Source organism: Hemitrygon akajei, chromosome 8, assembly GCF_048418815.1.
Source record: "Hemitrygon akajei chromosome 8, sHemAka1.3, whole genome shotgun sequence".
NCBI classification, from domain to species: domain Eukaryota; kingdom Metazoa; phylum Chordata; class Chondrichthyes; order Myliobatiformes; family Dasyatidae; genus Hemitrygon; species Hemitrygon akajei.
Window position 1 is genome coordinate 124,569,799 of NC_133131.1, and position 24,708 is coordinate 124,594,506.

General features: G+C 38.5%; 1 protein-coding gene and 1 long non-coding RNA gene across 4 annotated transcripts in view; one reads left to right on the forward strand and one right to left on the reverse strand.

The window, feature by feature from the left end:
• fam171a1 (family with sequence similarity 171 member A1) overlaps nucleotides 1-13,391 on the forward strand; it is a 161,469-nt gene extending 148,078 nt beyond the window's left edge. For all 3 annotated transcript variants that reach the window (XM_073054530.1, XM_073054529.1, XM_073054531.1), the window contains exons 6-8: nucleotides 9,006-9,122; nucleotides 9,519-9,642; nucleotides 10,446-13,391. In XM_073054530.1, coding sequence (XP_072910631.1) covers nucleotides 9,006-9,122; nucleotides 9,519-9,642; nucleotides 10,446-12,015 — 1,811 coding nt within the window. In that variant the 3' untranslated portion in view covers nucleotides 12,016-13,391. The remainder of the gene's footprint in view (nucleotides 1-9,005; nucleotides 9,123-9,518; nucleotides 9,643-10,445) is intronic.
• The window catches only part of LOC140732226 (uncharacterized), an 86,916-nt gene continuing 66,075 nt past the window's right edge, over nucleotides 3,868-24,708 (reverse strand). The window contains exon 5 of the long non-coding RNA XR_012100023.1: nucleotides 3,868-8,751. This is a non-coding gene — a long non-coding RNA (uncharacterized lncRNA). The remainder of the gene's footprint in view (nucleotides 8,752-24,708) is intronic.

Below are 24,708 nucleotides of genomic sequence, written 5' to 3' on the forward strand. Positions count from 1 at the left end.
GGAGGGGTCTAGTCCTTGGTCATAGTGAGGAATGGGGGTTTGCGGCTACCTGGAGAGGGGACAAAGCTGTTATGCTTCACCGGGGTGTGTTGCTGTGTCCAGAACAGAGTCAGAGCTGCCCTCCCGGGGATTCACTCGGCAGAAGACAAGAGCTGTTATGGCCACTGCAGGTTTTTAGCAGCACTCAAGGGTCTTGGCCCTCAAGCTGTGGGGTCGTTGTCTTTTCAGCTGCTGGCGCTCTACTGGGAGTGCCGTAGCGCAGTTGTGGAGACTAAAGATTTAAAATGGACTGAGGGGTCTGGACTACATTCACGCATATTCTGTGTTGTATTTTTACTGATATTCTGTATTTACTTAAAGTGCATTAATCTGCAGCATCACAGGTGGAGGAGAAGGGAGATGAGCCTTGGGGCTCTTATTACATGATTGTGGTCTTGTGTGTGACTGTGGTAATGTATTTGCGCCTTGACCCTGGAGTAATGCTGTCTCATTTGCCTGTGTTCATGACTATTCATATATGGTTAAATGACAATTAATCTTGAATTGAATTAGCTATTCCATTTGCTTGAACGTAAAGCTCAATTTTCTCAGTATATAATATCCAGTTATCTCCTGTGCAATCAAATGCATCTAACTTTCTGATGTAGTCAACCATTTCTGCTTATTTTTATTTATGATTGTTAGCACCCGGTCCTCATATTGATGTTGTGTGGAGGCTTGAGTGCTTCAAAGACTCCTTCAGGCAATGCCAACTCAGGGCCACACACGTTGGAATGGCTGTGATCGAGATGCCAGACAAAGGTTGATCCAACCTCGGCTCCCCAACGGACAGACTAGTGCCTGCCCCTCCCAGGCCACACTTCAAATTAGAAGTGTGAATGCCATACAAAACAACAAAAACAACAACTCACTATTTATGAACTGGTGAATTTAGATAGATAGATACTTTATAGATAGATAGATAATTTAGTCTGTTTTCTGCCATTTATTTTAACTCATCTGTTTCTGCCCCTTCCCAAAGAAGTACGTAATGTGTTGCTCTTTTTTTTTAAACTCTGTCATCTCACTGAATAGTTTGGTAGTCATCTCAGGTTCCTTTAAAACTCCAAAACATAAAACTAATTGAAAGAAAAGTACAGAGCTGTAAGTAACTATATGTTTTATTTTTTCCTTTAGCGAGGTGTGCATGTATGACAAAGTGTTGTGATGATGTACACCATTCATGTACTTCTACATATACGCAGTAATGACTTATTTAAGTGAACAAGAATGCTTAATCAAACAGCATATTTACAGTATTACTCAAATATTGCTGAAGTATTAAATACATACAAAAAGTGCCATTTAATTGTCCTATTAACGACACTCACTATCACTTTACTAATGATTGAAAGTGAACTCGTTTTATACTAATAGGCCAAATTTAATTCTTCTGATTTTTGTGAGCCAGGCATAATTGGGTGATTTTTCATGAGCTGAATGCTAGTGTTGTGACTATTTGAAAATCTTGGCTGGAAACACAGCAAGTCCGCAGTGTAGCACTTCCACCTATTACACTCAGGAGGCTCCCTGGTTCCATCAACCTTGCTGTGTACAGTGCTTTCAGCTTTTCCATGGTTTCACGTGAAGTGACTCCATTGGGTTGACGGAGGGCATTTATAATGCTTATGATTTCAAGAGGAAGTCAAGATGAATCATCCTCTTGGCTCTACCAGATTAAAATGGTTGCAAATGCATCAACCTTTTGGTAGTCATAGACTTTGTCCTGCCATTGCTGAAGGTGGAGGTATTCTCAGAATCTCTATTTGCCGTTTGTTTAATTGTTCACCACCATTGCTGAGCCAATGTGACAGGGTTACAGAGATTTGCTTTGCTCTGTTGACTGAGAGAGTACTTTGCTTTATCTATTGCATGCTGCTTTCATTCTTCAGGTGCATACATGACCTGCGGTTCCCTGTGTAGTTTCTGGTTTGTCCTTCTGCACCAACTGTTGGACCTGGCAGGAAAAGGAGGAGCACGCTGTGCCATGCAGTTTCAAATTGATGGTTCACAGTGTTTCATGTATGCCTAACTTTGAGCTGCTAAGAATTGGTTCACTCACCACCTGCAACTGTTCCAGATTGAATTATACTGCAATGTAATTCAAGGAAGATTGAGATCAGTAAAATGCAAAATAAAGTCATAAAATTTGAAGCTGGCTATTTGCAGAGGTTTGATAGGTTAAGATGTATTCCAAAAATATGAGCAGACCAACACAAAACACATTTGAGAGGGTCAAACAATTTTTGTTTATATAATTCAGACCCATGCAATGTTTACACACTGAGCCAACATTTGGAACTTTTAGTCCTGAATCAGTCTTGTAATTTTAAATGCAAGACTCTTAATTTTTACCAGTGATTTTTCTGGGAAATCTAAATCCTATTTGTTGTATTTGTCAGTTTACTAACATGTTTTAGAAAATTGTTGGTTGGTAGAAGAAAACTTTAATGAATGGTCCAGAAATTGTATCCCAAAACCAATGTCACAGATGTTGAACAGCAATTGCAAGTCCGTTGAAACATTTTCTGGGTGTTTCTGGAAAAGATTAAACGAGTCTTTTTATTCTGAGTAGGAACAAGCTTAAGTGATTGTGGCTTTCACAAAACACTCTGTATGTAAAGCGTCAAATTTCCAAAAACCTGTGGCCAGCTATCCAATGCGGAGTATATTGGATAGAGTAAATAAATTTAGCAGTCAAACAAAAACAGAAAATGCTGTAAACAGAATTGGTGTTTCAGGTTGAGGGCTCTTCATCAGAATGGATAATGAGGATCTTTAAGCTGAAATATGAACTCTTTCTCTTTCCACAAATGCTTCCCAATGAAGTGTTTACAGTATTTTGTTTGTACTTAAGATTTCTGGTGTTTGCAGTTTTCTTTTAATTGATTTTTGAATTGTAGATCAAACTGAAGTACAACTAGACTTGATCTTACTGCCTGTTTCCCTGTGTCTCAGTGCAGGTGACAGACATAAACCGGCTTACCAAGTTGTAGGTATGTGCCTTAAGTTTGAACAGGAGAAATTTGATTATATAATCCTTCATAGAAACAAAAGGACTTGCCAGCGCAAGGTGAAACCATTCATAGCTCTCATTCACCTTATCTTCCTAAAGTTACTACATTATTTTTATTTGATTGTGGATGCAAGTTTCTACATATTCTAAAACAATATATAATAAATAAATCAGAATGCCCACCAATCAGGAATATTTGTAGCTAAATCTGACAATGCCACAAAAACAGTTGAATTTTATTCCTTTTCCAGGATGCAGTTGGAAGATCTAATGGTTTAAATATTTAGGTTACATACAATTAATGGAACTTTCAAAAGTGTACTCTTTTATTTTTAACATCTATTGATACTGATCTGTTTGTACAAGAATTCATAGTCACGATTCAGCTCATTCTAATTGTTGTATATGCCTGTCAACCTGTCATTGATCTTAGTTGAGGGACATTAAAAAGTAATGTCTTTTTAAATGGGACATTTTGCAAGGAGCTCTTTTTTTTTGTTTATTCTGCAATGTTCACACATTCCCTCTTGGTCTCTATGCAGCAAAAGTTTCAGCAGATTGTATTTGATGTCCTTAGTGATTTACAACATAGTTTATGCAACTAAATGGAATTTGTCTGTAAATTTAAATATTAACTAATTTTTATTATCATAATATAGTTTACTTCTGTTCAGAGTGCATCATTACTGTTTCCCATTGTCATAGAGTTTCTTAAGAAGTCCCTTGGTTTGTAAGCCAGAGTTTGAAATTTAGTTTCTTCTGTCTGAATAATGAAGGCTCCTTCACATGACTAAGAAACAAAGAGTGAGTAGTGTAATGAAACTAGGAACATTTATTATTTTGAAATTTTCATAACATGACATCAGCTGATACAAATCAAAGGAAATGTAATAGCATTTAGATTCACATGCTAATTAATGGTTTCCAATAAATGGTTGAAGTTGAATGTTGGTGTCAGGAAGGTAGGGCTCCTTCTGTCTTGCAGTACAGATGTTGACAGTCTGCGTTTGTCTGGAGAAGCCAGGATTAAGATGGTTGGTAATGGCAAAATTGACAGAGCAGTTGATAGTGAGAAGGAAATCTTTGGACTGCTATGAGATGCTAGTGGTTGGTTAGGTGGCAGAAAGGAGACAACTGCATTAAGAAGGGCAATAAGGCAAGGGATATGTTCTAATGGTCTTATGGTAATTTGTAAGGTAATGATCAGGTTAGGAAAACAAAGGGATTTTGGTTTATGTGTGTAGTGTTCTCGTGCAGTGTGTTGAAACCATGACTAAACACCAAGTTAAACTGGAGCCAATGAAGACAGAGTTGCAGTAAGATTAACCATTTACAGTTCACTCTTCCACATTAACATAGGTGAAAACTGTTGATAAAATAATACAAAATATATACAGTATCTGTTTCATTCTTGAGACCACGCGCGCTCTTTTCTTTTAGCGAGTGCCTTCAGCCACTCAGGGGAGGGAGGGGGTCACATCAACGCTGCGGGGCTCGAGCTGACCCCGCGTTTGAAATTGAAAATCCGCTACGCACGCCGCTCCAACCGCTGCTTCCTTTTAACAGAATCCGCATTCATATTTTTACTTCAAATACTGTCATATGAACTTACGGCGTTGCTTCTCTAATGTTTCTTTGTGGGTAGACATGGAGCTCTTCACAATCATGCTGCACGCACGGCCCCCACCTTTCCACCTTCTCCGAACCGGAACTTACCCACAAGACGCAGCGAAACCGGGGGGTGACGTCATCACATGCCACGATACATCACAGACAATGAACTTTATCTTAATAGTTGCAAACAAATTATTTAAAGCGGAATGTAATGAAATTAATTAAATGCCTTAAGGGCAACACAATGTATCCATGGATCTCTGAAGACAGCAGTACAAATAGATAAGTTGTTTAAGAATGCATATGGGACACTAGTTATTATTGACTGAAACATGGATTCTGAGAGTAGGTAGATCTTGTAGAGCAATATTAGATTATAGTTAAGTGATTGGTAAGTGAGTGTCGTGTATAAATCTGATCATCTCACAACAGGAAGTATTAACAGTAAAGAAGGTGAAGAAGAGATTTATGACAATATTGCCATAAATTCGAGTTATGAGGAGAAATCAACAAGGCTGGGCTGGTTTTGAACAAAGGAAGATGCAGAGCACTTTATTGTGATGAGTAGAAGTGGCAGGTAGGAAGGATGGATTTCCCTTGGCACACAGATTAATAGCCCTGGGATGTAGATACAAGGTAATTGATAGGTGGTTAATTATTTCTCCTATCAAAAAGATGATGAAGATCTCCAACTCTGCTGATGTAAAGATGTTTGTTATAACTAGTAATAAAATTAATTCATGTGGGTTTCTTTAGTAAAAGCAACCATAGCAACAAACGTGACTGAAAAGCAAATAGGTCATTAAATCTTTAGGTGTCCCACTTGAATTACAAATATTCACATCTAAACTGTTTCATTTGTCTCATCTTAATGTATTGCATTACAATATAAAAGACAAATATTGGAAATGGATTTTCTTCTTTTATAAATGTACTAAAACTGCTGATAGTTACTTTGCTTTAGTGCCTGAACTTGGTTTCATTGTATTGATTGAGTGAGTCTGTTGGAAGATTTTATATCAGTGGGTATGTCGACTGAACAGGGAATGAAATAATAGTGAAAGTCTGTCTTTCAGACTGAAGAGAAGTGTAAGGTAGAATTACCCAGGGCTCAGCACTCTGGCCACTCCTTTTCTAAATGTATATTAATGTGCTGGTAGTTTTGGGTCAGTTTCTAATTTTATGGATGACCCAAAACCTGTAGACTTGTTAAATGAATTATGAGAATGATTGTAATTGAGTCCAAGGACAAGCAGGTGAAATGGAGCATGTTACATTTTTATAGGAAGAATGAGGAGGAAGATATTAGAGGGCATCGTTCGTAAAAGGATAAAGGAATGCTGAGATCTAGAGGTGCATGAACATGGTTCTTTGCAATTTGCAGGACAGTTGAAAAAATAGTTTTTAAAACAGCATTTGGTATCCTGGCCTTTGCAAGTCGAAGGGTAGAGAACAAGAGTAAAGAAGGCATGCTGAACCTTAGAATAACACTGGTTGGGCTACAGCTGGTCTACTGTATTTGTTCTGGGCACTTCAACTTAGGCAAAATGCAGAGGCTCTGAAGAAGGTACAAGAAATTACTTAAACTAACTAAAATTTCAGAACTGAAGAAGCTGGAATGTTTCCCCGTGGAGAAAAGTGAGAGGTCGGTTGTGTCCATTTACAATCATGAAGGGTATAAGCAGAGTGATTTTGAATGATGATGAAATGATTGTACCTAACATTTGGTGGTGGACCAAATTAATGACAAGAATCTGGCATTGCCATGGGTCTCACAACTTTTCAGATCTAATGCTTTATACTATGCATACTTTACCCTGCATATTTACGCTCTGTATAGATGTTTCAGTAAATTATACATGAATAATTGATGCACATATTTGATTGTCAACACAAAGCAATTTAAATCCAACTTCACCTCTTTTTTAAAAAAAACGATGATTTGTCCTTTTTTCAATTCATCACTTAGTGGGCTGGGTTTCTCGAGTTAATGCTGGCAGTTCCAAACAAAAGTGCCACTGTTCAGCTATTTCAACAGTGGGAATTTTGTGCATGCATCAGCAAACATTATCCCAGCCTCTCTGATGGATATAGGATATTTGATGAGTCTACCAACAGAATCCAGTTTGGCTGGGATTCCCGGAATTCTACTGATGAAGCCACGCTTAGATCCCATTTCAAAGTTGATTGCAGAACTGTGGGTCATCATGCAAGTGAATGAAAAGTTTTAATGATTTTGATTTAATTAGTTTTTTTAATTATGTTGTATTATTTTTAGATGACTAAACATCATTTTCATGTTTTAATATTTGTTTTAATTATTTGCTTCAATGAATAATAGATATTTACAGTGCCTTGTAATAGTATTCAGCTCTCAACCCTTTGTTCACATAAATGAGTATTACAACTAGGGATTTTGGTCAATTTAACTGAGAATTTTTATTTGTGAATCTCAATGTCCTTTTTTTCCACAGTAGAGCCCAAAAAATACTGAAAACTGTAAAGCATGAAAAACTAAAAATTCAAAAATGGGAAAGTATTCATCCCTCTTTACTCAGTACTTAGTTGAACCACCTCTCATAGCTATTACAGCCAGTAGTCTTTTTGGATAAGTCTCTATTAGCTTTGCATTATGTCATGGAGCAATATTTACCCATTTCCTCCTTGCAGAGTTGCTAAAGCTGTGCCAGGTTAGTTGGGGAGCGGTGGTGAACAGCAGTCTAGAGGTCTTGCCAGAGGTGTTCCATCGGATTAAGGTTAGGACTCTAAATGGACAACATCAGTGTTCTTCATTTGAAGCCACTCCATGATTGCTCTGGCAGTGTGCTTTGTGTCATTGTCCTGCTGAAAGATGAAATTCCTCCTCAGTTCAAGCTTTCTGACAGATGCAGGTTTGCTCTATATTCAGGATGGATTTACATTTAGCAGCCTTCATCTTGCCATCAATCCTGACCAGATTTCCAATCCCTGCTGCAGAAAACATCCCCATAGTATGATGCTACCTGCACCATACTTTACAATAGGGATGATATTACTTGGCTGATGAGCAGTAGAAGATTTATGCCATGTGTACCGCTTATCGTTGAGGTCAAGAGCTCCACTTCAGTCTCATCCAATCACTAGATCTTGTTCCACGTCATCACAGTATCTTCTAAGTGGCAATTTGCAAAGTCTTTATAACAAGGATATGGTTTTTTTTATATAGCCAGGGCTTCTTCCTTGCCACTCTTCCCCTTTTGTGCAAGGCTTTAGAGATTGTGGAGCCATGAACTTTATCTCCAGTTGCAGCCACTGACTTCTACAGCTCACTCAGTGTGTCTGTTGGCATTATAGTAGCCTCTCTTACAAACGCCATTCTTCTTTGGTGACCAAGTTTGGAGGGGTAGCCTGACCTAGGCAGTGTGGCTGTGGTTTCATATTTTTTTCACTTTTTCACGATGGATTACACCGAGCTCCAAGGTATGTTCATTGCCTTTGAAATGGTCTTGTACCCTTCCCCACATTTGTAATTCTCTATTATCATTTCCTTGACTTGCCTTGAATGTTCTTTGGTCTTCATTTTGGTGTGGCCTGTTGAAAATCTACCATACTGTTGGACCTTGCAGAGAAAGGGTGTATTTATTGTATCCTCCAGTATTGTACAGCTATAAATCAGGTGAGTTGGTAAGCTAATATCCAGTATTGCACCTGAGGAAAGTTAGCGTAGTAATTACAAAGGGGATGAATCCCTTTTCAGCTTCACGGTTTTGTTTGTTAATTTTTAGTAAGTTGCTGACAGGTTTTGGAATTTTTTTTTTGATTTGACATGATGTCCAATGTTTTGAAGATTAGCTCAAAGAATCCAACTTCAATATATTTAAAATTTTTAAAATAAGACAGCAAAATGTGAAAATAGTAAGGGGGATGAATGCTTCTTCAAGGCACTGTAAGAACTGCTAAATAGCTCAGGAGCTTGGTTGCCAAAGCCACGGTGTAGTTTTACCAAATGTCAAAGCGATCAGTTGGGTTCAACAGGTGTGTCCTCCTCAGTGAGTCACCATCCAGGTTGGAGAATGGAGAATGGGATGCTTTGAGTCCACTGCCTTTAAATCAGGTGAATACAAAGAAATACAATGATATAAATGATTAATCAATACACATAGTAGATCAGAAGAAATATGCCAAGACAGATTATTGTAAGCTATTATCAAATTTTATTACATTTTCTGATTTAAATTAGAGAAGAAAATTGGGTGTCTTTCTGCACAAAAATGTCCATTTTTCATTTAACTTTGAGATAAAACTGCTTCAAACATCCAACGATGATTTAAGTCAAAATTTATTTTGTCTTTTTCAGGTGCTTGGCTGCATAGTGGACTGGGCATTGTACAAAAGGAAGGGGATTCTTTAACTTGGACGTATTTCGCTCCACAGTTGGGTTACTGGATTGCAGCCATGTCTCCTCAAAGCCCTGGTAAATAAATATTATTATCATTATGATCACATTTGAGGATTGCTACAGGTGCTTGGGAGTTGAAAGTGGTACTGTATACTAAAACAGTGACATGGATAATAAATTTATGTATTACCGTTCAGTCTTAGGAGAAGTAGACCCAGAATCAGGATTTCACCTTTTTTGGTGTGCTAAGTGCCTGCTGTGTATGTCCTAACATTGAAAACCAGCAGGCACTTAGCACAGAACACATAATTTTGCACAACTTAAATCAAAGTGCGATGGGCCCAATTTCCAGGCACAAATGCATTGCAACTAACTCTCTCTTAATTATTTTGTTTTTAATAAAATTCTATACATTGGCCCTCTACCAGAAAGAAGAAACTATTTTTATATAATACAATGTATTTGTTTTAGGTAATCTGGGTGGTTTTGGAGCCCGCGACATCACTGTCTACCATACTGTCTTCCTGTTGGCCATTCTCGGAGGGATGACCATCATTTTGCTTGTTTTGCTTTGCTTACTCATCTATTATTGCAGGTAAATCCAAAAAGGAAAAACAAAGTGAAGCTGAGCACTTTAAAATACAGCATAGTCCACTTCCAAAGTATGAAACTGAATTTTTTAATATTTTAATCATAACTTGAGATGTGCTATTTCTTGTGCAATCCTTAAAATATTTATTAAAACCATAAGGTGCTTGAAAGGCTATTTGTTCCACTGCAGTAATTTTCAATTATATTAATGCATTTTGTTCAATATGTTGTACCACAGTGTGGTAGGAAATTGCTCCATACTGTGATTCTTCATTCAATGAGTGCCCAATTTCAGCCATGCTCTCAGGGAAACATCTGTTAGCTGCGAAATTGTTTGGATTGGGAGATTAAAATACAGTGCGAAGGAAAAAGGGTAATATACCATTTTGTATATTTAAAAAGTACGTGTTTATTCATTGTGGTAAACAAAAATTGATGTGAACAATTTAATAAGAAGCTGTTGGGAACACTTTACAGTCTTGGAGATTTTCCTTTAGAAAATTCTTTCCAAATTTATAGAATTTTTATACAATACCTGTTCCAACAATTGATTTTTGCGATAAATTTGGTCAATAAATAATTCCAAACTTCCTCTTTCCTGCTATAAGATTTGTGCTTGCAAGGTATATCCTAAGCTTATTTTTCTGTACGCAAGTCAATTGATTTTTAAATTGTCATGTAGCTTTTTCTTGTAAATGCTTGATTTGCTTTTTTTTTTAAAGTGTCCATTTGATCTTTTTAATTATGTTTAGATCTTTCCAAAACAAACTGAAATATTCTTTCTCCTCTTCTCCATTTATCTTGCAGGAGAAAATGCCTAAAGCCTCGTCTACACCACAGGAAAATTCAGCTGTCCTCTGCATTGGACATTTCAAAGAAGGACCAGGCAACTTCTATGTCTCCCCTCAATTTAATTAGTGCCGTTCACATGGAACTTGTATCCAATGGAGAGGCTGATGTTCATACACCAATGCTTAAACCCTTGTATAGTACTTCACGAGAATTCAGTTCAAGAGAAGAATTAATTTCACATCGAGATCCAACTTTGAGAGATGCAATAAAGGACAACTATTGTAGATCTCCTAGAAGTTATCGCCTCAAAATGGCTAGATCAATTGATATTTCTGAAGACCTTGAATCTCCTGTCAGAGAAGAATATCGGAAGAGCTACAACTCTGTTGTTTCCCAGCCACTGTTGGATAAAAGGGATAAAGAAGTTCAAGCTTCAATGAGCCTGTTCACCACTGACAGTAAAAGTAGCATCCGAGCCCCGGATTACCAACTGTCATATGTTCCCGACAAAGCACAAAACACTGACAGAAAAGCAACTGATTACATGATGTCTCGGTCCGTTGACCACCTTGAAAGACCAACTGCTTTCCCCCAGCCAGGTCAATTGCTTTGCTGCAGTTCAGCAGATGAGGTGAATGACAATGTTTATAGAAAAGTGCTCCCTACATTAGTCATACCTGCCCATTATATGAAATTGCCTATGGAATATGCATCCACAGGACAGCCCCTGACTGCCCCAACAGAACAACAGGTAGAGTTGGAGAGGCTTCAGGCAGATCTTTCACTTTCTCACCAACGGTTACACCCACATTCTCAGCAGCAACAGCAAGTGGCAGCACAAGCTCTATCACAGCAGCAGCTTCAGGAAGCAGAAGGGGAAGACTGGAGCCCACAGTCAAGTGCCATGTCCGAATCTGTATCTATCCCAGCGACACTCACAGAAGCTGCAATGGCTCAAATGAATGGTGAAGTGCAACTCTTTACTGAAAAAGCACTGTTGGAACTTGCTGGAGGAAAGCCACTCCCTCACCCTAGAGCTTGGTTTGTGTCCCTAGATGGCCGTGCCAATGCCCAGGTCAGACATTCGTATATTGACTTGCAGAAAGCTGGGAAGAATGGGAGCAACGATGCCAGCTTGGATTCCGGTGTGGATATGAATGAATCAAAGCCCATTCGAAAGGGGAAAGAGGCACGGGAACGGAATCTTTCTGGCAGCGTGACATACACGAGACTGGTGTACGTGGATGACATGGAGCAGAGTGGCAGTGAAAGTGGTACAGCCGTTTGCAGTCCAGAGGATGCTTCAATGAAGCCACTGGAAGGATCTGCTGAAGAAGGACAGAGCAGCACAACAAAATGTCTACAGAATGAAAACATACAGAGAATTGAAGAAATTGAAGCATGTCTTCCGTCTACTCCAAAACATACTGATGATCAGATGATAAATATTGAAAATGATCGTATTAATGACAATGATCAAATCAATGAGAATGATGATAATGACAGCACAGACCAAGATGAGGATAAAAAGAGCCCTTGGCAGAAACGAGAGGAAAGACCTTTAATTGCATTTAATTTGAAATGATAGCTTATGGGTTTACTTTTGCTGGAGTTTAAAAAATAAAGTTGCCAAATATTCTTTTATGAAAATGCTTGTTCAGTTTTGAGAACTTCAGATCTTTAAAAATAGCTAAACACATGAATATATTTGAAAAAGAACTGTGAATGATGTTCTGATCTTTCTGATAGTGTGGAGAGAGAGTTTCCAAAGCAAATATTGCTTGAATGAAGACCTATAAGACTGCCAGATGATTATAGCAAGACAAATGTCTTCAGATTTATTTTTACCATAAATGGCCTATTGTGCAAAATATTCAATTCCATCCCCAGATATTTTACTCAAATATCCCTGTTAATGATGGCAGTTGAAGGATTTCTACTTATTTGTCAGAATTTTACGGTGATAGTGTATTAAAAGATATACATAGATGCTGTGTCCACAGGTATGGAATATTTGAGAGAAAGGCTATGCATTGCTGCTTTTAAAATTTATGTTGCTTAAATCACTTGTCTAATATTTGATGTAAACTATTTTCTTTTAAGATCTTTTATTCTATTAGAATTATGTTTAATATTGATAGAACATTTAGCTCCTTGTATGCTGTGAATGACAACACTCAGTGATGGCATAAGCCTTTGAATAAAACCAAACTGTCCTCGTCAAAAAAAAAATCTGGTCCGGTATTCTCCAAGTGCCTTCATGATTTCCAGTAATCAAACCCTATTTCAATAGTTCTTATCTCTGGACTCTTGAAATTCTGCTTTTCATAATTGTCAGTTTTTTGACAGTTCTTTAATGATTTGCATGCAATTACCAATCATTTGTGCTTTTTTGTCATGCTTAAAATACAACAGTATACTGTAGGTAGTAATGTGTATTGTATTACTGGTTTGCTGTTGAACTACAGACTAGACTAGAGGACGTATAATGAGACATGAAGAAAGTACCACGACTGGATGTTTTGTAAATATTGTGTGTTTGGCTGCAGTTGAATGTTTTAATTGCTAGCATTTCCAATGTATTTCCAATTGAGATTATTGAGTGGTCAAGAGTGAGTGATCAGTGTGTATACGCAACATTTTATCTCTCTGTAACATCTTACAGTGCCAGGATTCCTTTGCGGTACAATCTTTTGGATTGTTTGCTTGTTTCTCATGGCTATTGCTCAAATAAATCTTGGGTAAAAGGTATATTTCCTTGTTTTTTTTTAATTTTGGAATGTTTCTTGTCACTTTTTATAATCCTGTATTTTAAATTATATAAATAGAAAATCAATTTTTCTCTGGCTTTCAGTTTTGTTTTTGTCATGGATTAAAATGGTTAAATATGAAATTGTGTTAAATATTTGCTTACTCGATGACCACTAGTGTAGATTATAATAAATCTGCGCCTGGAATGAAGATGCTGTGTTGTTTTACTGAAGCTGTTTATAAAGTATTATGGGTTAATTATGGGTTACATGTTAATGGCTGGAATTTGAGGTGCAGGTAACAAATACCAGGTCTTTGTTTTAAGTTGGCATGTGGTATTCACCTGTAGTTAATCAAGAAAATGCTTTTGTATAACACTGTCAGCTCTCGTGGAAGTGGAAACTGCACAGAGACTGGTGTGATTATGGTTGTTGCATAATTGGCTTCTGACACTCCCAACACCTCTACAATCACCTACAATGTAATACTTCCCATTTGTCTGATTCAGTGCAGCTTCAACAACCCTGAATTTGTTCAAAACCATCGTGGGCTAATCAGTTCACATGATTGTCACCCATCACCACTTTTAACAACACTTTGTCCTTCCAACACTGGTGCAACTTGGCTGCAGTGTGCATAACCCACTTGCTACTCACCTAGGCTCTTGCAACAGTGCCTCTGGAAACCCTCAGTCTCTACTACCAAGGCTTCCACCACTTCTTCTAGCAGCTTGCACATACTCATTACTCTCTAAGTGGGGGCAGTGCTTCTACTTTCTTAGAAGTTTGTGAAGATTCATCATATCTTCTAAAACTCTGAAACTTTAGAGATGTGCCGTGGAGAGCATACTGACCAGTTCCATCACTGCCTGGTGTGGAAACACTTGTGCCCTGTGAAAGGAAAATCCTACAAACAGTCGTGGAGCATCCAGCACAGTTCTTGGACTGTGGAGATGTTTGATGCTAATGGGCAGCCCCACTGGGGTCACCCTGCCCTTCTTGTTTCTAAGTTCTATTCATTACGGCCTGACTGGACAACCCTCCAAGGTCATTTCTCAGAACTGTTGTCCTCCCTTATCAAAAAGGCAACACCCCTCCTGGCTCAACTGCACCTCCCACATACCTGTAGCATCTGTATCTTGGAACATTGCCTGCCACTCCTGCCATTCTCTCAGTTATTTAATCTCACCCTAACTGTTAACCTTGTGTATTGAAATACTGTAAATGCAGTTTAACTGGGTGTTCCTTTCCCTGCTTTTACTGAGGCCCTGGCTATTCTGATGACTAAACTGCTCTAGCTAGTTATTGCTTTATCCCATAAATTGCTTCTGCCCAGAGTCCCACACATTCCCCCCCCCCCCCACCCCACCGCATCAGATCCTTAGGTGTAGCAAAGCCTCTCGTGCACCAGCAAATTTCCCTGTGAAGATACTACTGGTCCCCCTGGAGTTTAAGTATAACCCATCCTCTTGTGCCGGTCACTTCTACTGCAGAAGAGATCCCAATGATCTAAGAACCTGAATCCCTGCCTTCTGCAGCAGTTCCTCCACAATGTATTCATCTGGCCAAGCTTTCTATTTCTGACCTCAGTGGCACCAGAGTAATCTGGGGATCACTACTGTCAACTTCTTGCCTAACTCCCTGTACTCATGTTGTTTGTACCATGACTTCCAGCTGTTCACCCTCCCACTCTAGAATTTTCTGCAGCCTTTCAGAAATATACTTGTTTCTGGCACTGGGAAGGCATCACATTATACTGGTGTCTCCCTGTGGCCACTAAACCCCCTATCTGTCCCTCTAATTATTGAATCTCTTATCACTATAATCCCATCTAACTGTACCCTTTCCCTTTGAGCCTCAGAGTTGGTCACAGTGACAGAGACTTGACAGCTGCTGAAACCTGAAGGATCAACCTCAACAGTAGCCCAAGAGGTATACCTGTTAGTGAGGTGAGTAGCCACAGGCAAACTGTTTTCTTGACCCCTTGCTTTTTCTGGTAGTCAACCCATCTGTTTGAAGCCTGTTCCTCAGTAAAGAGTCTCACCCATGATGTTCTCAAAATCCCAAATGATCCTGAATACATCCAGTTCCAGTTCCTTAACCCAGTCTGTGAGAAGTTGCAGCTGAGTGCATTTCCCACAGATGTAGTCACCAAGGAGACAGTGTGACTTCCCACATCTTGCAAAAGTTCCACACGGTAGGCTTATTCAGAAAGTCAGAAAGCATGGGATCCAGGGAAGTTTGGCCAGGTGGTTTCAGAATTGGCTTGCCTGCAGAAAGCAGAGGGTCGTGGTGGAGGGAGTACATTCAGATTGGAGGGTTGTGACTAGTGGTGTTCCACAAGGATCGGTTCTGGGACCTCTACTTCTTGTGATTTTTATTAACGACCTAGATGGGGGAGGGGGGTAGAAGGGTGGGTTAGCAAGTTTGCAGACGACACAAAGGTTGGTGGTGTTGTAGATAGTGTAGAAGATTGTTGAAGATTGCAGAGAGACATTGATAAGATGCAGAAGTGGGCTGAGAAGTGGCAGATGGAGTTCAGCCCGGAGAAGCATGAGGTGGTACACTTTGGAAGGACAAACTCCAAGGCAGAGTACAAAGTAAATGGCAGGATACTTGATAGTGTGGAGGAACAGAGGGATCTGGGGGTACATGTGCACAGATCCCTGAAAATTGCCTCACAGGTAGATAGGGTAGTTAAGAAAGTTTATGGAGTGTTAGCTTTCATAAGTCAAGGGATAGAGTTTAAGAGTCGCAAAGTAATGATGCAGCTGTATAAAACTCTAGTTAGGCCACACTTACAGTACTGTGTCCAGTTCTGGTCGCGTCACTATAGGAAGGATGTGGAAGCATTGGAAAGGGTACAGAGGAGATTTACCAGGATGCTGCCTGGTTCAGAGAGTATGCATTATGATCAGAGATTAAGGGAGCTAGGGCTTTACTCTTTGGAGAGAAGGAGGATGAGAGGAGACATGATAGAGGTATACAAGATATTAAGAGGAATAGATAGAGTGGACAGCCAGCGCCTCTTTCCCAGGGCACCACTGCTCAATACAAGAGGACGTGGCTTTAAGGTAAGGGGTGGGAAGTTCAAGGGGGATATTAGAGGAAGGTTTTTTACTGAGAGAGTGGTTGGTGCGTGGAATGCACTGCCTGAGTCAGTGGTGGAGGCAGATACACTAGTGAAATTTAAGAGACTACTAGACAGGTATATGAAGGAATTTAAGGTGGGGGGGTTATATGGGGGGCAGGGTTTAAGTGTCGGCACAACATTGTGGGCCGAAGGGCCTGTACTGTGCTGTACTATTCTATGTTCTAAAAGGAGCATTACACTGCCCTGACTACCATCCTGTCTACACTGAGAATGCTAAGAATGGCGAGAGTGTTAAGAATGAATGAGACATTAAATAAATCTTACCTGCTCCTCATAAGACATGGAAGTAGAATTGGGCCATTCATCAATTGAATCTGCTCAGCTATTCAATCATGGCTGCTTTATTTTCCCTCTCAACTCCATTTTCCTGCCTTTTCACCAGTACTGGTCAAGAAGCTATCAATCTCCGTCTTAAATATACCCTATGACTTGCCTCCATAGGCGTTTGTGGTGATAAATTCCACAGATTCACCACTCTCTGGCTGAAGATGTGCTTCCTGTCCGAAGCCAATCTAGCCAATGCCTCAAGTAACCACCCTTACATCAACCCACTCCAGTGATACCCACTCCTCCCACTCTTCTTCTGACTTTAAATGGTGACTGGCAGTCCAACTTAAAGGTGCATTACCACCACCAACTGGACTGGAGTGTAGTGCAGAGAGTTGGAAAATAAAACCTCCTACTAGTTCTTTATTGAATGAAAACTAAATTAAAAAAAGTCCTATAGATTATTTATAATGCAAGACAATATTGTGTATTAAATTGAAGTCACTTCCATAACTTAGTAAACTATCAACCCCCAAAGGTAGTAGTGCAGCCTGCTTTTGCTTTCTTTCAATTTTATATGCTTCACATTGCAAAAGAATGTGTTCAACTGTTTCCTAATGATGACAAAACCTGCACACCCCAGAGTGATGTTTTATAACAAGATTAAAGGAATAATTAAGCATAGTATGCCCAATTCTAAGTTGAGTCAATATAATTTCTTCCCTTCTTGTTTTATCCCTTTTTCCCATCAATCCAACAGTTTTATGTATTCTGTAAAGGTATCTCCCCTTATGCTCATTATCCTACAAGTTTTGCCATAATCCCCTAATTCTTAGCCCCATCAACCCCTTAGCTTCTGATTTGCTAAGTGGAAGGTCTGTATGAACTTTTTTGGCTGAACAATTAACCCACTCATTCCCCTCAAAACCTCTGTGCAGGGACCTATAAGAAGAGACATGTAAATCAATACATAGAAACATAGAAAGCATACAGCACAATACAGGCCCTTCGGCCCACAAAGCTGTGCCAAACAGGTCCCTACCTTAGAACTACCTAGGCTTTACCCATAGCTCTCTATTTTTCAAAGCTCCATATAGCCATTCAGGAGTCTCTTAAAAGACCCTATCATTTCTGCCTCCACCACTGCTGCCAGCAGCCCATTCCATGCACTCACCACTCTCTGCGTTTTAAAAAAAAACAACTTACCCCTGACATATCCTCTGTACCTACTTCCAAGCACCTTAAAACTGCGCCCTCTCATAGTAGTCATTTCAGCCCTGGCGAAAAGCCTCTGATTATCCACACGATCAATGCTTCTCATTATCTCGTTCACCTCTATCAGGTCACCTTTCATCCTCTGTCGCTCCAAGGAGGAAAGGCTGAGTTCACTCAACCTATTCTCATAAGGCATGCTCCCCAATCCAGGCAACATCCTTGTAAATCTCCTCTGCATCCTTTCTATGGTTTCCACATCCTTCCTGTAGTGAGGCGACCAGAACTGAGCACAGTACTCCAAGTGGGGTCTGACCAGGGTCCTATATAGCTGCAACATTACCTCTTGGCTCCTAAATTCAATTCCACGATTGATGAAGGCCAATACACCATACACCTTCTTAACCACAGAGTCAACCTGCGCAACAGCTTTGAGTGTCCTTTGGACTCGGACCCCAAGATCCCTCTGATCCTCCACACTGTCAAGAGTCTTACCATTAATACTATATTCTGTCATCATATTTGACCTACCAAAATGAACCACTTTACACTTATCAGGGTTGAACTCCATCTGCCACTTCTCAGCCCAGTTTTGCATCCTATCAATGTCCCACTGTAACCTCTGACAGCCCTCCACACTATCCACAACACCCCCAACCTTTGTGTCATCAGCAAATTTACTCACCCATCACTCCTCCTCCTCATCCAGGTCATTTATAAAAATCACGAAGAGTAAGGGTCCCAGAACAGATCCCCGAGGCACACCACTGATCACCAGCCTCCATGCAGAATATGACCCGTTTACAACCACTCTTTGCCTTCTGTGGACAAGCCAGTTCTGGATCCACAAAGCAATGTCCCCTTGGATCCCATGCCTCCTTACTTTCTCAATAAGCCTTGCATGGGGTACCTTATCAAATGCCTTGCACTACATCTACGACTCTACCTTCATCAATGTGTTTAGTCACATCCTCAAAAAATTCAATCAGGCTCATAAGGTACAACCCACCTTTGACAAAGCCATGCTGATCATTCCTAATCGTATTATGCCTCTCCAAATGTTCATAAATCCTGCCTCTCAGGATCTTCTCCATCAACTTACCAACCACTGAAGTAAGACTCACTGGTCTATACTTTTCTGGGCTATCTCTACTCCCTTTCTTGAATAATGGAACAACATCCGCAACCCTCCAATCCTCTGGAACCTCTCCGGACCCCATTGAAGATATAAAGGTCATCGCCAGAGACCCTTGCCTCCCAAAGTAGCCTGGGGTACATCTCATCCAGTCCCGGTGACTTACCCAACTTGATGCTTTCCAAAAGCTCCAGCACATCCTCTTCCTTAATATCTACATGCTTAAGCTTTTCAGTCCGCTGCAAGTCATTCCTACAATCGCCAAAATCCTTTTCCTTAGTGAATACTGAAGCAAAGTATTCACTAAGTACCTCCGCTACTTCCTCCAGTTCCATACAGATGTTTCCACTGTCACACCCGAGACTAGTGTAATCTAGCAAACAGTATTATTAGTGTGATAAGAACCCACCACCCAAAACTAAAAACACTCTTCTGGAAATGTTCCCAACAGTCTTCCACACACTTTCACAGGGTAATCATTTCTCTGCCCCCTCAAATTAATACAATTAACACAAGCCATAATGAAGTATAGATCTAATTAAACAAAAATAGGCAACAGATATTTGTGAAGCACCCAAGAATACCCACATAGACACCTAAAGATATTTAATGCCCTTTACATTGTCAATTATTTCACTGATATGGTGCTTCCATGTCGTTTATTACCCAGCCACTTGCTGAGAAATCTTACCACTGACCCTTCTTCAAGAATTTGACCATATAATTCCAAATCAAGTGCAAGACTATTGATCCTCTTTCTAAAACATATAACTTGTGTTTTAGCTACTGAAAGCTTAAAACCCCCTCTATTTGCCCACTATTCAACCTTATTAATTGCTAATTGCATCCTATATACAGTTAAACTGAAATTTCTACCTCTGGTCCCTGAAACTCCATCTGCAAAAAGAGATTTACCCACCCCACCACTTATCTCAAAGAAAATATCATTAATCATAATATTAAACATTAAAGGGCTACAAATACTACCCTGAGGGGTCCTATTCTCTATCCCAAATACACCTTAACTACACTTACCTGCATTGACCATCCAAATAAAAACACTCAGAAAACAATTATATAACCTGCCTCTCACTCCTAATTTCCGTAAGTTATTCAAAAGACCCTCTCTCTATAACATATCATGTGCTTTTGCAATATCAAAAATACTGCTGTAACAACTTTATTTACCTGTGCTTTCTTAGTAGCATCTTCCAAACATAAAACTGTATCTAATATCTTTCTACCCTTCCAAAGTCTGCTCTGATGAAACGCTATATCACCTCTTTTTTCCAAAATATAATTCAACCACTCTATTACCAAACGTTCCATGAGTTTACACAAATAGGACGTTAATGATATTGGTCTATAACTAGAAGGATCCAATGGGAGTTTTCCAGGTTTTAGAATAGGCACTACTACTGCCAATTTCCATGAGGAGGGAAGTTGGCCTAAACTCCAAATAAGATTCAAAAATTTTAATATTATCTCAAGAGGATTGTCAGATATGTTTAAACATTCAACAGTACATATAATTCTTTCCTGAAGCCATCTGACCTGTACTATTAATAACTTAAATTTACACATAACTCTACATCGCTAATACTATCATTGCTCCAGCTGCTTCCAACACACCAAGGTAATCACTTAGAGCCTTATCCCTATGTTCTTCAATCTCTCCACTTGAATTATCTTGTTTTTGAATTGCAGCAAATGACCGAGCCAGTAACTCAACTTTCTCTATTTCAGTAACAATCGTATTACCATATAACCATTACAGCACGGAAACAGGCCATCTCGGCCCTTCTAGTCCATGCCGAACGCTTACTCTCACCTAATCCCACTGACCCGCACTCAGCCCATAACCCTCCATTCCTTTCCTGTCCATATACCTATCCAATGTTGCTTTAAATGACAATACCGAACCTGCCTCTACCACTTCTAGAAACATAGGAACATAGAAAATAGGTGCAGGAGTAGGCCATTCAGCCCTTCGAGCCTGCACCATCATTCAGTATGATCATGGCTGATCATCCAACTCAGAACCCTGTACCTGCTTTCTGTCCATACCCCCTGATCCTTCTAGCCACAAGGGCCATATCTAACTTCCTTTTAAATATAGCCAATGAACCGGCCTCAACTGTTTCCTGTGGCAGAGAATTCCACAGATATTTCTATCACAATTCTACTGGAAGCTCATTCCACACAGCTACCACTCTCTGAGTAAAGAAGTTCCCCCTCATGTTACCCTTAAACTTTTGCCCCCTAAGTCTCAACTCATGTCCTCTTGTTTGAATCTCCCCTACTCTCAATGGAAGCAGCCTATCCATGTCAACTCTATCTCTCCCCCTCATAATTTTAAATACCTCTATCAAGAACCCCCTCAATCTGTAACTACTTTAGCTTGAGGATTAGTATTTAAAGTTTTAAAGTATTTAAAGTAGTTACAAATGGTCAGATTTCAACACCATTTTGCTTAACGAGGTCAACTCGACAAGGCTGCACATTATCACCTGCTTTATTTGTCTTGGCAATAGAACCATTAGCTGAATTAATTAGAACAGATTCAGACATTGGGGGCTTTAGAGTTAATCAAGAAGAATATAAGATTAATTTATTTGCTGATGATGTTTTGATTTATTTAACAAACCCATTGCAAACTTTGCAAAGATTATCTTTTAGATTGGAAGAATATGGGAAAGTATCAGGGTATAAAGTAAATTGGGATAAAAGTGAAATTTTACCCCTTACCAAAGGAAATTATAATCAATGTTGATTAGTAACTCAATTTCGATGGTCAATAAATGGGATAAAATATTTAGGTATTGGAGTTGATAATGATGTACAAAATTTATATAAACAAAATTATTTGCCATTATTAAAAAAATAAAAGAGGATCTTGATAAATGGATGATGTTACCAATAACATTAATAGGTAGAGTTAATGCTGTAAAAATGAATATATTTCCTAGATTGCAATATTTATTTCAAACTTTACCAATACAATTACCTCAGAAGTTTTTTCAAGAACTGAATAAATATGTAAGGAAATTTCTTTGGAAAGGAAAGATGTCAAGAATATCATTGGAAAAATTGACATGTAAATTTGATTTAGGAGGGATACAACTTCCAAATTTTAAGAATTATTATAAAGCAAATCAACTTAGATTTATTGCGTCTTTTTTTGATGAAAAAAACCCGGCATGGATTATAATAGAATTAGATAAAATAGGAGAAAACATACCAGAAGATTTTATATATAAATGGGAATCCAAATGGATACGGGAAAAAAAAGAATCTCCTATATTAAGACACTTGATTGATTTATGGAATAAGTTAAATATGGATGATGAGATAAAGAAATCTTTATTAGCAAAAAGAACTTCAATTCAAAATAGGCTTATTCCTTTTACAATGGATAATAAACTTTTACATAATTGGTTCCAAAAGGGGATTAAATATATAGGTGATTGTTTTGAAGGAGGTATATTGATGTCATTTGATCAATTAAAAAATAAATATAAAATATCAAACAACACTCTTTTCTGTTATTTTCAATTAAAGGCTTATTTACGAGAAAAGCTGGGTCAAACAATGTTGATGCCAAAACCTAGTGAAATAGAAATATTAATTCAAAAAGGAAAAATTAAAAAATTTACATCTTGTATATACAATTTGATTCAAAAACAGACAATTGAATCTGGAATTCATAAATCAAGACAAAAATGGGAATCTGATTTGAATGTTAAAATTGATGGAAAAAGTTGGTCAAGATTATGTTCTGATAGTATGATAAATACAATAAATGTTCAACTTAGATTAATACAATATAATTTTTTTCATCAATTATATATAACACCACAGAAAATAAATAGATTAAATTCAAATATGTCTGACCAATGTTTTCGATGTAATCAAGAAATTGGTACTTTTTTACATTCTACTTGGTCTTGTTTTAAAATTCAACCATTTTGGATAAATCTAAGACTTTTATTGGAACAAATTACTGGAGTACAACTCCCACATAGTCCAATATTATTTTTATTGGAGATATTGAAGGGACAATACCAAAACTTAAATTGAATAAGTATCAGAAAAAATTTATAAAAATTGCATTGGCAGTAGCTAAAAAAGTTATCGCAGTTATTTGGAAATCTGATTTATATTTAACTATGGATCGTTGGAATAATGAAATATATAGTTGTATTCCACTTGAAAAAATTACATATAATCTAAGAAATGAATATGATATATTTTTGAAAATTTGGCTCCCATACCTACAAAAGTTGGGATTAAATATATAGGTCCTTTGAAGATAAAATTATAAAGTAATTGGGGTAAGTAAAAATAAATATTAAAATTGTTTTGAACTCCATGGAGCATGTGGGGATCCTCCGATATCCAGGCAATCTTTTTCTTCTTTCTTTCTTTTTTTTCCCTTCTTTAGATAAGGGTTAAGGGGAGGGGGAGGATTATTATTATTTTTCTTACTAATTTTTCATTACATTTATTCTTCTAAATTTAATAAATAAAAAAATAAAAGAACCCCCTCAATCTTCTACACTCCGAAGAATAACGACCTAACTTGTTCAATCTTTCCCTGTAACTTAGGTGCTGAAACCCAGGTAACATTCTAGTAAATCTTCTCTGTACTCTCTCTATTTTGTTGACATCTTTCCTATAATTTGGTGACCAGAACTGTACACAATACTCCAAATTTGGCCTTACCAATGCCTTCTACAATTTTAACATTATAAATCAGAGCATTGAGTATAGGAGTTGGGATGTAAAGGCCAACATACCAAAAGCTTTCTTCACCACCCAATCCACATGAGATTCCACCTTTAGGGAACTATGCACCATTATTCCTAGATCATTCTTTTCCACTGCATTCCTCAATGCCCTACCATTTACCATGTATGTCCTATTTGGATTATTCCTACCAAAATGTAGCACCTCACACTTATCAGCATTAAACTCCATCTGCCATCGCTCAGCCCACTCTTCTAACTGGCCTAAATCTCTCTGCAGACTTTGAAAACCTACTTCATTACCCACAACGCCACCTACCTTAGTATCATCTGCATATTTTCTAATCCAATTTACCACCCCATCATCCAGATCATTAATGTATACGACAAACAACATTGGACCCAGTACAGATCCCTGAGGCACACCACTAGTCACCAGCCTCCAACCTGACAAACAGTTATCCATCACTAACTCTCTGGCATCTCCCATCCAGCCACTGTTGAATCCATTTTACTACTTCAATATTAATACCTAATGATTGAACCTTCCTAACTAACCTTCCGTGTGGGACCTTGTCAAAGGCCTTACTGAAGTCAATATAGACAACATCCACTGCTTTACCCTCGTCAACTTTCCTCGTAACCTCTTCAAAAAATTCAATAAGATTTGTCAAACATGACCTTCCACGCACAAATCCATGTTGACTGTTCCTAATCAGACCCTGTCTATCCAGATAATTATATATACCATCTCTAAGAATACTTTCCATTAATTTACCCACCACTGACGTCAAACTGACAGGCCTATAATTGCTAGGTTTCCTCTTAGAACCCTTTTTAAACAATGGAACCACATAAGCAATACACCAATCCTGTGGCACCATCCCCGTTTCTAATGACATTTGAAATATTTCTGTCAGAACCCCTGCTAATTCTACACCAACTTCCCTCAAGGTCCAAGGGAATATCCTGTCAGGACCTGGAGATTTATCCACTTTTATATTTCTTAAAA